Source organism: Ceratotherium simum, chromosome 26 (genome assembly GCF_057802395.1).
Source record: "Ceratotherium simum simum isolate JZ-2026a chromosome 26, ASM5780239v1, whole genome shotgun sequence".
Lineage (NCBI taxonomy): Eukaryota > Metazoa > Chordata > Mammalia > Perissodactyla > Rhinocerotidae > Ceratotherium > Ceratotherium simum.
In genome coordinates this window covers 37722457-37737567 of record NC_141925.1, presented here as the reverse complement: position 1 = coordinate 37737567, position 15111 = coordinate 37722457, and the positions used below count along the sequence as shown (strand labels likewise).

Genomic DNA, 15111 nt, shown 5'->3' with positions numbered 1-15111 from the left:
GGGCTGCTAAACCCCGCCCACTCAGGCCCCCTCAGTTGGCCCCGCCCCACCGCTTGGCCCAGCTCACCTCTGCCCCGCCCACCCGGGCGGTGCTGCCCCCCCCTCACACCACAGCTCGGCCCGCCTCCTCCTCGCCATCCCCGGCCGCTCGGCCCCGCCCATCCCGGCCGCCTCAGGTGGGGCCGCTCCGCCCACATGGGCCGAACTCCCTCGCGGCCGCCCCGCCCACGCCGGCCCCGCCCACCCCGGCCGCCTCAGGTAGGGCCGCTCGGCCCGTTCCGCTCGCTCCCCCGCGTCAGGCTGCGTCTCCTCAGCTCCTCAGCTTCTGGGGGACGGCGGCGCCGCAACTTTTGACATTTTGGCGGCTGAGGCGCGCGCCGGCACTCCCGGGCCGACTGCGGACCCTCGAGGGCCCCTCAGCCGCGCTCCGGCGCTCCCGCCGCCCCGGGTCGGGCGGCCACGAGGCCCGGCCGCGTCCTCCCGCGCTCGCCCGCCGGGCGGCTGCAGCCATGTCGCGGGGGCCGGAGGAGGTGAACCGGCTCACCGAGAGCACCTACCGGGTAAGCAGGCCCTGGGCGGCCCGGGACCCTGGCGGCACGGGCGTGCGGGGTTCGAGGGCGGGGATGCCCGGGGACCCTGGGGCGCCGGGGGCGGGGATCGCGGCGGAGAAGCGGGAGGCCTTGCTGGGGCAGGTGGGGGTTCCTCGCCTTGGGGTGAGGAGGGGACTTCACGCGGGAATCTCCTCCCCTCCCCCCGCGCTCCCGGCCATGGAGACGCCCAACAAACTACACGTTGCACAGCCAGACGTATTTCGGGGGAGATAGGGGGCGGTCTGTGCAGTCCCCGCGGCCACGTCCTCCTCCCGGCTTCTCCGTGGGTCGGGGACCGCGCCGGCGGGGCTGGCGCTTCGGCTCTCGGAGAGCGGAGAGCCGGGCTCGAGTTTCCCCCGAGAAAAGGCTGCGCCCGCCCGAGAGCGCAGGGCGAGACTCGGGTGATCAGGGAGCCCAGGTGAACCGAGCCTGCGCTTCCGGGGGGCCCCGGCTCCGGGGTCCACGGCGCGGCGAGTCTGCTCCCTGGGAGGGTGCAACTCTCTCCCTCCGAGACCTCTTCGCACCAGCTTTCAGCTCCACTTGGCTCTTAGACATCTTTCATTTTGTGAGGTTATTGGAGCAGAGGACGCCCGAGGTTTTGTTAAATTGACCCGACCGTAAGGAATGCGTGGATGGTCATTCTCTTAACTTGCATTTATTACGAAGTTTTCCAGAAACGGATTTAGGATTAGTGGCCACTTTAGTAAGTACGAGTACTTCTAAATGAATGCCAGTTGAAATAAGATATATGTTTAATCATCTGCTATTAATACAATACAACACAACTCTTGTTTTAATTCAGCTTATGGCTCATGGAACCCCTGAGACTTTCAAGTTCTCCAAATTCATTTGGAGTCATTTTTAAGGCCCAGAGTTTGGTCATTTTTATAGATTTTTTTTAACCCTAAAATTCAGTTTCTAGATTTGCAAGGTCTGAGTGAATTCCTGAAATCAGAGTTTATTGACTTTTGTTGGAGAATAAAAAAGAGCATGAAAATATATTCATAATCTATCCCTTGAAGCTCAAAAGAGTATTGATTCCCTTCGTATGAATACACAAATACTGTAACATGTGAGTTACACTTGATAGATAGAGATAGTAAACACAGTTGACACAGCATTTTGGGGCCAATTAAGTAACTGTGACCAAAATCTGTTACTTATTCATGTGTTTCTTTAGCAGATGGCAATTTTTAGAAATTCTGGAAATTTGAATGTTCAAGTTTTACCTTTATATTGAAGTTGTTAATATTTAAATGATTCTGAAGATGGGCGGGAAGGAATTGTGGGGTGTTGACAAAATGTGTAAATAAAACATATCTTAGTCTTGGAGAGTGATAGCTACTCGGATGACTGTCAGTAAAGAAAAAACTGTGTGTAATTGAGGAATGTAGATCATTGCGGCGTCTACAGTATCTGCTGGGCCACAAAAACACTTGAACACGGGAGTTTCTCTCCCCCTGCCTCCAAGAATACAGACACTTAAATTTTTCCAATCTGAAATGAGATATCAACTTGAGACAAGCAATCAGATGCTTAGGAGTAACTCTTCTCTTGGCCCTTTCTCCCACTTCTTCCCTGATTTCACTTTTAGTGATGACTCAGTGGAGGACTGTACTCCAGTGGATTACAGTGCCACAAATGCCAACCACTTTTGCATGTCATATTACCCAAAAAACTGGGGCAGGAGGAGTGTGGATTTCATAGTTTTGGTCATATGTATTTATAGATATAAGGCAGTGTAAATCATTTTCATTTTTCGAAAAGTTATTATAACTGAAGATCAAAGACCAGTATCTTAGTGCTTTCCATTCCCAGGTGTCTTAAAACATTAAAAGCTCACAAATGTTTGTTCATTGACTTTAATCACCATTTCCTCGTTAATGTTTTGGGATCATGTTTTTTATATTGAGATGGTGGAATAAGAATTTACAGCTCCAGACAACAAATTTATGTATAATCTATGAAGTGAATGCTGCTAGCTCATGCTTTGGCCATGATGGAAATACACAGTGAATTTTACGTTCACAGGTCAATTGAAAGGCTGAAATACTTTCACTACCTCTCCATTAGGTTCTTCCTCCCCACCTTACCTACCCCTCATGATCAAAGCTGAAAACAATTTAAGCTTAATATGGAAAAAATCTACTGACAGTGTTGATGAATCTAGTTCTTTTAAAAAGAGATTTCCCTGATGTTACTGAGCTATCTACAATGTTTTACTAATAGAAACATAACCTAACCAGGTGCGTTTACAAAAGCCACCTGCAAATGAGATTTTACGACTTGCTAGTATGGATTTTAGATTTTTTTTTTCAATACTCAAATTTCTCCAACTATAAAATAAAGGAATAAATTCTTCACAGAAAATGGGGGATTATAAAGTAGTATGATCCTCTGTATGCCGTATCAAAAATCCTTTAGTATATATTTACACATATGCTGAGTTTTCTAAAGTGGATATTTAGAGAAATGATTACTGGAGATTCATGCTAAATCCCAGAAGGATGTCTGTTTTATGGCTTCACAAATGGCATGATAATAAGCCCCCAAATGTCAAGTAATGTTACCGTTGCTAATTAGAGCTAAGCCAAAGATCCCTCCCACTCCCCACACTTCAGTCTATAGTATGCCCGTAATTTGCCCTCAGCTTCCTACTTGTGATTTTGCATGGTTTTCTGATGAGTACGTGCATTAGTGGTACAAGGAAGAAGTAAAGTTCAAAAAAAACCCTTAATTAAGAGTAACAACAGCCTTCCTAGAAATTAGAACTGTTAAAGTCTTAGGAAGTTGAGGGGGGATGGGTGTGACATCATCCAGGGATGTCATACCTACATTAATCTTGCTAAAGTAGCAATGAAGGGGAAAAATGACACCTAGAAAGCAGAGGGAGGGAAAGGGACACAAGTCTTTGTTTAAATGTCACCTTCTCAGAGAGGCCTTCTCAAACAACTCTTTAAAATAGCAGACAACGCCATCCATCTCCCAACCCCGCCTAACTTGACCTTTTCCCCCATAGCACTTACTACTTAGGATATACTATATATTTATTTATGATGTTTATCTCTCCCCCCTCTCCAACTAGAATGTGAGCTCCCAAAGGAAAGGAGCTTTGTTTTGTTGTATTCTGAGCTCTTAGAACAGTTCCTGGCGTGGAGTGGACGTGCATATTTGTAATAAGTGAACACTAATTTATTTAGTAAGCACCTGTGCTATGCCAGGCTCCCACCTCCCTCCCTTGATACTTTTCATAGAGCATTTGTTTCATTCTAAGTGTACATCAGCCATCAAGGTGGATATGGATTTTGTTTGTTTACCATTGAGAAACTAAGGCCCAAAGTCTATGAGTGACTGGTACCCAGATACCATTTACCCTGCCAGCCTCCATCCCTCTTCTTTTTGAATAGTAATTTAGTTTCTAGTGACCAAAAAATGCACCAACAGAATACCTTTTCATAATTTGGTGATCTAAGATGTTACCAAAATTTTCTGTCATTCTATTAATTTGTCATCATTGACATATTTTGAACAAAGCTTTTTTTAAATTGGAAATTGAGATACTTTTGTTCTTTCACTGGGTAAAGTAAGCATTCTAGGCATGTGTACTAGGTTTTGTTTATTTAATGGCTTTTTATTTTCTCGACTTGGGTTCAATTGGGGTGTATAAGTGAAACTTCCTGCCTGGTTGGCTTCTAGTGTGGATTATGCTGTACAGGTCTAGCTTTTGAAGCTTTAAGTTGCCTTTTATTTTTATTGCTGTAGCTGTATACGCTATTAGATATCTTCATCTGTTCCCAAATGCTACTTTCTTCAAGTGTGCTGAAGATAAAATGGGATTTGCAGAAGCCCAGACAACTTGCTCTTGGCTCTGTGATGACTAAAAAAGAGGACAGTAAGAATCAGGTGCCAAGTAGCAGCAGAAAGGGTTGCCAGGTGGTGAATATTAAACTGAACAGCCCAGTATTGTAGCTTTTTGGCTGGTAAAATGAAAATACAAAGCCTAACAATAGATATCTTTTTCTGTCATAACATTTTTCTTGACTGGGAAGAGGTTTTAGAACCATGATAACATTGTTGCTGTGCAGACAGAGCAGCCTGTGAGGCTGAGAGCAGCCTTTATTATGAAGCCTGTGAGACTGGGACCACATGGAGAGGTGACACCATTCACACGTTTCAGGTTGCTTTTGAGTTTACATTATTTCAGTATTGGACATTAATTCTTGTCTTGCACTTCTATTGTAATGAGCCACGGGCAGACCTGCAAGGGAAATCTAATGTGCATGGAATTGCAACAAATTGGATTTTTGTTTTCCTCAAGATTCTACACAGCTATTTATTCTGTTCTGCAGTTCAAAAGTAAAAATTATTTTATAAAAGCAACACAAACAATAACTTATCTGTTGACACTTGTAAATATATTTTTTATTTGTTTCTAAAACTTTTTATTGAACTGTAATATACATACAGAAAGATGTGCTTAGGTGTACAGTAGGCCCCCTTACCCATCCAGGATATGTTGGAAGACCCCCCAATGTATGCCTGAAACCGAGGATAGTACTGAACACTGTATATACTATGTTTTCCTATACATATATGTTTGAGGTATGACAGCAAAACTCGCACAAATTTATTTTTCCTTCTTCACACTTTCACAGATAGAGGATTTGTTCTTACCATAGATCTTAGCAACCTCAGCATACTATTTTTTTTCTTAAGTCAAGAACTTTAACCTTTTTGCTTAATGGAAGCACTTTACAGTTTCTCTTTGGCATATGGGAATTACCGGCATCACTACTCTTGCTCTTTGAGGCCATTGTTAAGTAAGATAAGGATTACTTGAACACAAGCACTGCAGTACCTAGACAGTTGATCTGATACCCAAGATGGCTAGTAAGTGACTAACGGGCAGGTAGCATATACAGCATGGATATGCTGGACAAAGGGATGATTCGCATCCTGGGCTGGGCCAGCGTGAGATTTCATCATGCTACTCAGAACAGCACTCAATTTAAAACTTATGAATTGTTTATTTCTGGAATTTTCCATTGAATATTTTTGGACTCCAGTTGACCACTGGTAACTGAAACCGTGGAAAGCGAAACCTTGGATAAGGGGGGGCTACTGTATATAGCTCACTAAATTGTCGCAAACTGAACACACCTGTGTAACCAGCACCCAGATGAAAAAGCAGACTATGACCAGCGCCCCTGACCTCCCTTTCATGCTGCCTTCCAGTCACTACACCCCCTCCAAGGTCACTACTCTCCTAACTTCCAACAGCACTAATTAGTTTGGCCTATTTTTTGTCTGCCTTCTTTCACCTAATGTGTTTGTCAGATTCATCCATGTGGGGGTAATTGTAGTTAGTTCATTCTTTTTACTGTGTAGTATTCCACTGTGAATATATCACAATTTATCTGTTTTTCTCTTGAGGAGGCAGTTGGCTTGTTTTCAGACTACTCCAGGATATTATGAATAGCACTGCTATGAACATTTTAGTACATGTCTGATGGGCATAGGCCCTCATTTCTCTTGGGTATATAGTTAGGAGTGGATTTGCTGTGTTATAAGGTATTTGGAATATTTAGCTTTGGTAGAAACTGCCAAGCAGTTTTCCAAAGTGGTTGTACCAGTTGACATTTCCACCAGCAGTGTATGAGAGTTCCACTTGATTTATATCCAGGCCAACAGTTGATATTTTCCTTCCTTTTAATTTTGGCCACTCTGATGGATATATGCAAATAAAAATTTTAAATTAAAAACAAAACAAAAGAAACTGTTTGCCCCAGGGTTGCTGCTTAGACTTCTCTAACCTCAGCAGGAGCCTGATCTCCATAGGGGTTACTTAATGTCAGAAGACAGAACCAGGACCTAGGGAACATGGGTCTGAGAGAGACCATACAGTTGTGGTATTCAGTAGATTAGACTCTACAACTATTACAGCTGAACACATCAAAAGTTTTCATTGTGGGGGCCAGCCCGGTGGCATAAGCGGTTAAGTGTGTGTGCTCTGCTGCAGCGGCCCAGGGTTCGCCGGTTCGGATCCCATGCGCGCACCAACACACCACTTGTCAAGCCATGCTGTGGTGGCGTCCCATATAAAGTGGAGGAAGATGGGCATAGATGTTAGCCCAGGGCCAGTCTTCCTCAGCAAAAAGAGGAGGATTGGCAGATGTTAGCTCAGGGCCGATCTTCCTCACAAAAAAAAAAAGTTTTTATTGTGTAAGGGGTGTTGGAGGCATAGATGAGCCATATTTAAACAAACTGGAATGCTGGGAATGGGTGCAGAGATATGGTTAATTGAATCTTCTTGTTAATTGAGTATTAATGAAAGTACCTTTCGGGGCTGGCCCCATGGCTTAGCGGTTAAGTGCATGCGCTCCACCACTGGCGGCCCAGGGTTCGCATCCCGGGCGCGCACCGACGTACCGCTTCTCCGGCCATGCTGAGGCCGCATCCCACATACAGCAACTAGAAGGATGTGCAACTATGACATACAAGTATCTACTGGGGCTTTGGGGAAAAAAAAAAGGAGGAGGATTGGCAATAGATGTTAGCTCAGAGCCGGTCTTCCTCAGCAAAAAGAGGAGGATTAGCATGGATGTTAGCTCAGGGCTGATCTTCCTCACAAAAAAAAAAAAGAAAGAAAGAAAGTACCTTTCCCTTTTTGTGTGACTTTTCTTGAAAATGTCCCTACTTTACTGTTGCAGGCACAGTAGACTGATTTTTAAAAAGAATTTCAATGAGTTACAGTTGAATCAAGAAGTTTTAAGACTAGTGCTTTCTAAAAGAAATGTTATTTTTAATTTGAGTCTTCTCCCCACTTAGATTGTACATACTTGAGAACAAGTCCCCCAAATTATACTTCTCAGGGTTTCCCACAATCATTCATATTTTAGTTATTTATGTGTGTGCGTGTATGTTGGTTTTAATGTCAGAGGCTTCCCTCCCACCCCCAAAGCCCCAGTAGATAATTGTATGTTGCTGTATGTGGGACGCGGCCTCAGCATGGCCGGAGAAGCGGTGCATTGGTGCGCACCCAGGATCCGAACCCGGGCCGCCAGCAGTGGAGCGTGCGCACTTAACTGCTAAGCCACAGGGCCGGCCCAATCAGAGGCTTTTTTAAACTGTATTTTTCTCTGATACCAGAAAAGTTCCAAAATTTCTATGAGTATTTACACTGAAAGTAAAAGTCACCCAGAATCCCACAACCCAGAGATAACACTGTTAACTCTTATTGTCACTCTGTCTAGTATTTTCCAGTACGTCTTTCCACGTCAGTCAGTGTTCTGTGCTTCATCATTTTGATGACTCCACAGTACTCCATTCTCCATTATAATTTATTGATCCAGTCCCCTGTTATGGGACGTAAGATTGTTACTGATACTTTGCTATTAAAGCCCTGCAGTCAGCATCATTGCAGCTAAAGCTTTTGCACACAGCCATGATGTTTTCCTTAAGCTAAATACCCAGAAGGGAGCTATGGGTCAAAAGGCAGGTACATTTTAAAGCATATTTGCTACACATTGCAAAATGCCCTCCAGAAAACATGCCCCAAATTATGCTGTAATCTGCTTGTGTGAGAATGTACCTTTCCTGAACCCCAGCCAATTAAGTAGGTCTTTTAAAACCATTTTCTTTTTCATAACCCGTAGAGGGCTTTTTTTTTTTTTGAACAGTAGTAAAGTGTGTATACCTATTAGATATAGTAACTTATGGACATTGGCCAGGAGCACACCTGAGATTTCATGTCTACCACTGTTGGGCATAATTCTCCCCATAAACTTTATATTTGTCAATGTATACAGAGTAATTATAGCTCTGTGGCTCTTCAGGCCTGTAGACTTTTGTTCTTATTTTCCTCAGCCTTGATTTTATACTTCTACTTTTGTTTTCCAGACCTCAAGTCTGTCTTTCTGGTTTATCATTATTTTAGGGACTGTGTTCTGGTTGTAACAGCTGCCTCAAATCTTTGCGAGTAAAGGTGAGACTTGTGTAAATGAGATAAAATGTTTCTGGCTTCTCTCTCATTCAAAAATAAATGAAAAATATTACCAGAATGTGTTCCCATATAAGGAGCAAAATAAATGAGCACCCCTCAGAGATCTAACTGATCGCTCACAGCCTCCTAGAGTTGCGTGTGCTTTAGAGAGAACAGCAGGTGAGTGAAGATGCCCTCGGGTTTGTTGCTTAAACTGCTTTTATTTATACGGTACTTTGGAGGTTAACAAGTCCCTAAGCAATAGCAATTCCTTCACTAAAAATATCAAAGGACAGCAGTGGTTAACTCTAGGGTGGGGAGGGAGGGAGACTGACTTCTCACTTATATTCTACCTTCTGGAATTTTCTTTGAGTAGATTACTTTTATAATGTTTAAGCTATAAAAAAAAAAGAGCAGAGATCAATATATTACATTTTAATGGATAAAAAGTTTTAAAAACTAAGCTAAAATGTGCCATTTTCTGCCTGTTTTGCGAATTAATCTTTTATTTTTTTTTTTGATTTTGTGAGGAAGATCAGCCCTGAGCTAACATCTGTGCCCATCTTCCTCTTCTTTAAATGGGTTGCTGCCACAGCATGGCTCGACAACCAGTGCGTCGGTGCACGCCTGGGATCCCAACCGGCGAACCCCGGGCCACAGCAGCAAAGTGCGTGCAGTTAACCTCTTGTGCCACTGGGCCGGCCCCACAAATTAATCTTTTAAACATAAGCCTAATTTAAAATCTTAATGTTTTTCTCTCATTTTTTACTTAAAGGAGTAGGTTTTTAACACTTACTAACCTGAGACTATAAATGCAACAGAAAAAGAATTCAACAAAACTGAGGATACCCAAATTCCAGTTTTTACAACTGTCTTTTAAAAGTCTTATTCCTGATGTTGCAAGCAGCTGATCCCTTTCAAGGTGCGGCTGTATCCTTGAAAGGTACAAAAGCAGTAATTACAAGGACAAGAAAAGGTACAGAAGTGGTAGTAACAGCCTGTCCAGGTAAGTAGGGATGAAAGTTCAGATGATCAGAACACATTGCCTAGAATAAACATGAAAAAGATTGGGGTTGGGGGTCAGAACAGATCTCAGATGACCAGTCCAACTACCAGCCACCCTAAGTGCTTCTCTTTGACCTTTGGGACAGAGCAGCCCCCTCCTGAGTTAGGAGGAGGGAAGCTCCAGCCTGTCTGTGGAGGGTAGAGAAGTACATGAGACAACCCTGGTCACCGTCATATGCCTGTCCGATACAGATGCTGAGACCTACGCTGACAGACCAATTCATTTCTGGCCACAAAAACTCAAGCGGCAAAAGAAAATTAGGAAAATTACAATGATAATTCCTTATACTTAAGTCCTGCGATCCCTCCCTCCCTCCCTTCCTTCCTTCCTTTTTTCTAGGAAGATTAGCCCTGAGCTAACATCCATTGCCAATCCTCCTGTTTTTGCTGAGGAAGATTGGCCCTGGGCTAACATCCATGCCCATCTTCCTCTACTTTATATGGGACGCCACCACAGCATGGCTTGACAAGTGGTGTGTCAGTCCATGCCCAGGATCCAAACCCGCGAACCCCGGGCCGCCAAGCAGAGGGAACGAACTTAACCACTATGCCACCAGGCTGGCCTCTGCAATTTTTTTTGTTGTTGTTTAAAACTTTAATGGTTTTAATTGACCAAAAGGTGTGTTTTACCATGGGCTTCATCTTACACTTGGAGCAGCTCCGGGTGCAGGACATCAACTATGTCTGACAGTACAATATATTTCTAAGTGTGTAAACACCCTTTAAACATGCAAAACATTGTTCTTATATGACAGTCCAATTGTTGTGCCCCTTGAGAAGATGACTTCTTCAGCTAACCAATCCATCTTTTGTGTTATCTCAGATTTTTGTGTGTACTTAATAATGTCATATTCCTCCATTTGACCTTGTGCTTTAATTTTCTCATCTATAAATAAGGATGATAATAGTACCCACCTCATATGGTTGTGAAGATTAAACATAATACATGAAAGCTCTTAGCACAGTCTGTTAGCAGTGATAGCGTGTGTTTACTAGACTGTAACCACCATAAGAGCATTGATTTTCATCTGTTTTGTTTACTGCTCATCTGCAGTATCTAGTAGAGTGACGGACACATAGGCAGAGGTGAGTAAATATTTAATAAAAGAATAGTGTTGAAATTATTGGCATGAATTTTTCTGTCAATGAGCTATACACTCCTTGAGGGTTTTTTTAATCCCTTGTTGTGCTGATACACAGTAAGAACTTAAAAATATTTGTTGAATAAATAGTGAAGATCTATGCTTATCACACAGTTGTAACTAAAATCCTCACCTATTCCATGGCCAGTGGGACTGAGATAGCGCTAATAACAATAGCTACCATGTTTTGCACATCCGTTACGTATGTGCCAAGCTTACCACCTGCATTCATTCTTTCAGCAACTGTTTTCTTATGCACCACAGCTGCACCAAGCACTGTGGTCATCACTGGGACCCACACTGGAGAAAAGACAGAGATGTGCTTTTCTAGAGTTTATAGCTTATGACCGGACAACAATGCCCAGGTTTTAGTATCTCTAGCCTTTCCCTCCACCTTGGCCTGCTCCCAGTATCATCAGTCTGGGGAGGATGATACTGGAGGCAGTATCCACTTCCAGAGGAGTCCTGCCTTTACCAATTCAGTTCTTTGGACTTTGTTTTGTCGCAGTATTAGAAGAAAGGAGGAAAAGATTAGTATACTGTATGTGCAGGTTAAATTCAAGAGGAGTTTTTTAGGCAATTATAAGAAGTCTTTGGAAAGTTGGATGTATAAGAGAAGTAGATGAGAAACAAACAAAAGAAGAACTTTAGAAGTTTTGATTTCCCTTATTGGTATCTGATAAATAACAAACTTGAACTTTTTTAAACTTATTTTGGGTTTTTGAACAATATTTCTCAGATTGCAAGGGCTGCGATTTTAAAGCAAAGCAGAATGATCCATCTCACAGGGTCTGGTTTAAGGAAGTTCACTAGAATTATTCCAGATACTATTATAAGAGTGGCATTTGGAAAGAACTAGTAAACTAAAAAAAAGAATGTCACTTGCTATATGAAATCAATAATTTACTTTGATCTGGTAAAGTTCCTGTTACCTGTTAAGTATTTTGGGGCTTTCTAAACAAATGTGACCCAGCATATGAGACATTCTTTCCTGTAAATTCATTGCTTGCTTTTTATTCCAACACATGCCTTTTAAAACAATTGAGGCAGGAAAGAACACTTAACCAAATGGTGTAATGCACTCTGTGGCCTTCTAGGTTTACATCTGTTGACAGCTATTTAAAACCCAGTAACTAATCGATTACTGTTTCCTTAATATATGCCATTGATCTGTGATAAAGTTATATATTTCTAAGTAATATTAAAGATGTTTGCATTTCTTATTTTTGCCATGTCAATCTGGATTGCCTTGGTATTTTTTCATATCTATCTTTCTATTAGACCATGCATTTTCAAGGGCTGGAGCCCTTTCCTCATTCACCTTTGTGTTCTCTACATCCAGCATAAGGCTGGGCTCACTGTAGGTATGTAGTAAAGAATGAACAAATGTATAGTTGTTTCAAAGGCCCAAATGTGAACAGGACTTCACAGAGTTAGTGGAATGAAACATAAATATACGTTTGTTTTGGTTTTTTTTGAGGAAGATTTGCCCTGAGCTAACATCTGTTGCCAGTCTTCCTCATTGTGCTTGAAGATTCACCTTGAGCTAACATCTGTGCCGATATTCCTCCATTTTGTATGTGGGTCACCGCCACAGCACCGTCGATGAGTGGTGTAGGTCCGCACCCAGGATCCGAACCTGTGAACCTGGACCATTGAAGTGGAGCACGCCAGACCCAACCACCAGGCCACGGGGCCAGCCCCACATGTTATCTATTACTTGCCATGATCGATCTCTCCCTCTCTCCCCCTCTTTCCCTCCGTCCCCCCTCCCCCTCCTCCTCCTCCCTCTCCCTCCCCCTCCCCCTCCCTCCCTCTCCCTCCCCTCCTCCCCCCTCTCCTCTCCCTCCCTCCCCTCCCTCTCTCTCTCCTCCCTCCTCCTCCCTCCCTCTCCCCTCCCTCTTCCTCCCCCTCCCTCTTCCTCCCCCTCCCTCTCCCTCCCTCTCTCTCCTCCCTCCTCTCCCTCCCCTCCCTCTCCCTCCCTCTCTCTCTCTCTCTCTCTCTCTGACACACACACACACACACACACACACACACACACACACAGGAAAATACCAGAAAACAGGCACATTTTGAAAGTTGTGTTATGTACTGATCATCCTAGTACTGTAGCTATAGAAATGATTTTACTTCCGTTCTTTCAAACATGAACATGTTCCTCTACAAACCAAGCAAAAATGGATACTGCTATTATCATAGTTGGAATTTCAAGAAGTGGTTTTTACTTCAATTTCATAGGGACTACTCCCTCTGAACTTCAGTGTCCAAAAGTTGCTTGAATTCTGGGGCAGGGTCCCCAAATTCTCTGTCCAATGGAGGCCGGTGTGGGCCAGACATTGTTACAAAGTCTGATAGCGTGCTAATTGAAAGCTTTCTTGGCATTGCCAAGAGAGGGAGTTAAAGCATCCGCTGAACCTTGAACCCAGAATAATCAACTACACTTAAACTACAAGGAACAGTGGTTTCAAATGATTCTACCCACAGACAAATATAAAACTTTTGTCTGTTTAAAATAGAATGAAACTTTCTAGTGTTGAACTGGATTCAGACCATTATTTTTTTTTTCAAATTACTTTATCAGATGGTTATCAACTCAGATTGCTTGTAACGGGGTTCTCCCTCCACAATTTTTAAAAAAAACAAAAATTGAAAACTTAGATTCTTACGCTACTTTACTGGGTGGGATAGCTCTTGGACTTAATTTTCTAGACAGATTTGATAATTTCATCCAAAAGGTTTGACCTTTTTGTTTTCCTTAATTGTGCTTTTGCTTCAGAATGATTCTTGCTGCCTAAGTGAGTAGTGAATAGGGAAAGTAGAGTTTGTCACAGAAATCTGTTTGTTTAAACAGTGAAATAGAAGGTCGTGGAGATGTGATTGCTTCTAGTAATGTGTGTTAATAGGTAGCAATATATACCTTTCTGGATGATTATTACACTGGTGTTCTCATCACTTGCTTGATTCTTAAGGAGCTGGGGATCTGAAGTGCTCTCAGAACTCTCTGGGAACATTCTTCTAGGAAAGGCTAAGCCCAAAGAGGTGGCCCTGTGCTTTGCTGGCCCAGTGGCTTCTTGTACTCAATTCGTGTTGTGAGGGATGGAGCCATGTAACCCTGTGGGCTTCATGGTTTCATTTCTAGAATGCCCTTTGCACTCTGAAGCACCACTTTTGCAGAAATAATTCTTTATAAACCAAAGCCTGGATTATGAATGAAGAAAGTAAAGGAAGAACGAAGGCAAAACAACGTTTAAATCATAGTGAAAGTTTCACAGAGAGTTTGCTCTGTTGGCTGAAGATTTTCTGTGAAACTATTCTTATAGAAAGACACAGTAAGAATTTTTTGCCTAGAGAAACATTTGCCAAACTCCTTCTCCAATCATAGCTGGAAAGACAACTGCTAATCCAGCAGGAGATTTGTCTCAAAATAGCCGGGTTATCTTTTTCTACTAATGTATCTAATTGATTTTCACCCTAGGAGGGGAGGTTGCTACAAACAGCTACGTGGGCATAAATGCTCTGCAGACCAGTAGCAGTTTTCCAGCTGGTCCTGAACCAGTGTTTACAAAGGACAGTGGATGACCTGCATCTCAATACGTCTGGCTCTTCTGTGGGCAGGCTGGTTAGAAACAACCAAAGAATGAGCAAAGACACAGAGCTTGTGGCATTCCATAGCATTGAGGATTTAAAGCCTGAATCCTTAGCAGCCTGGAATTTTAAGAAAAGTCAAGCGTTTTTTGTTGTTGTTGTTGTTTTAATTTTTTGTTTATTGCAGTAACATTGGTTTATAACATTGTATAAATTTCAGGTGTACATCATTATACTTCTATTTCTGCATAGATTACATCATGTTCACCACCCAAATACTAATTACAACCCATCACCACACACACGTGCCGAATTATCCCTTTCGCCCTCCTCCCTCCCCCCTTCCCCTCTGGTAACCACCAATCCAATCTCTGTCTCTATGTGTTTGTTTGTTGTTGTTATTATCTACTACTGAATGAGGGAAATCATACGGTATTTGACCTTCTCCCTCTGACTTATTTCACTTTGCATAATACTCTCAATGTCCATCCATGTTGTCACAAATGGCTGGATTTCATCGTTTCTTATGGCTGAGTAGTATTCCATTGTGTATATATACCACATCTTCTTTATCCATTCGTCCCTTAATGGGCACTTAGGTTGCTTCCAAGTCTTGGCTAATGTGAATAATGCTGCAATGAACACAGGGGTGCATGTATCTTTACGCATTGGTGTTTTCAAGGGTTTTTGTTGTTGCTGTTTTTATTTCTTTTTTTAAATAGCTTTATTGAGGTGTAATTTATAAATT

The 15111-nt window shown here is 42.7% G+C and overlaps 1 protein-coding gene across 2 annotated transcripts in view; it reads left to right on the top strand.

The window, feature by feature from the left end:
• Positions 1-271: 271 nt before the first annotated feature.
• Positions 272-15111, top strand: part of BAIAP2L1 (BAR/IMD domain containing adaptor protein 2 like 1) — a 103450-nt gene continuing 88610 nt past the window's right edge. For both annotated transcript variants that reach the window (XM_087417551.1, XM_004440850.3), the window contains exon 1: positions 272-560. In XM_087417551.1, the coding sequence (XP_087273677.1) occupies positions 510-560 (51 nt within the window). In that variant the 5' untranslated portion in view covers positions 272-509. The remainder of the gene's footprint in view (positions 561-15111) is intronic.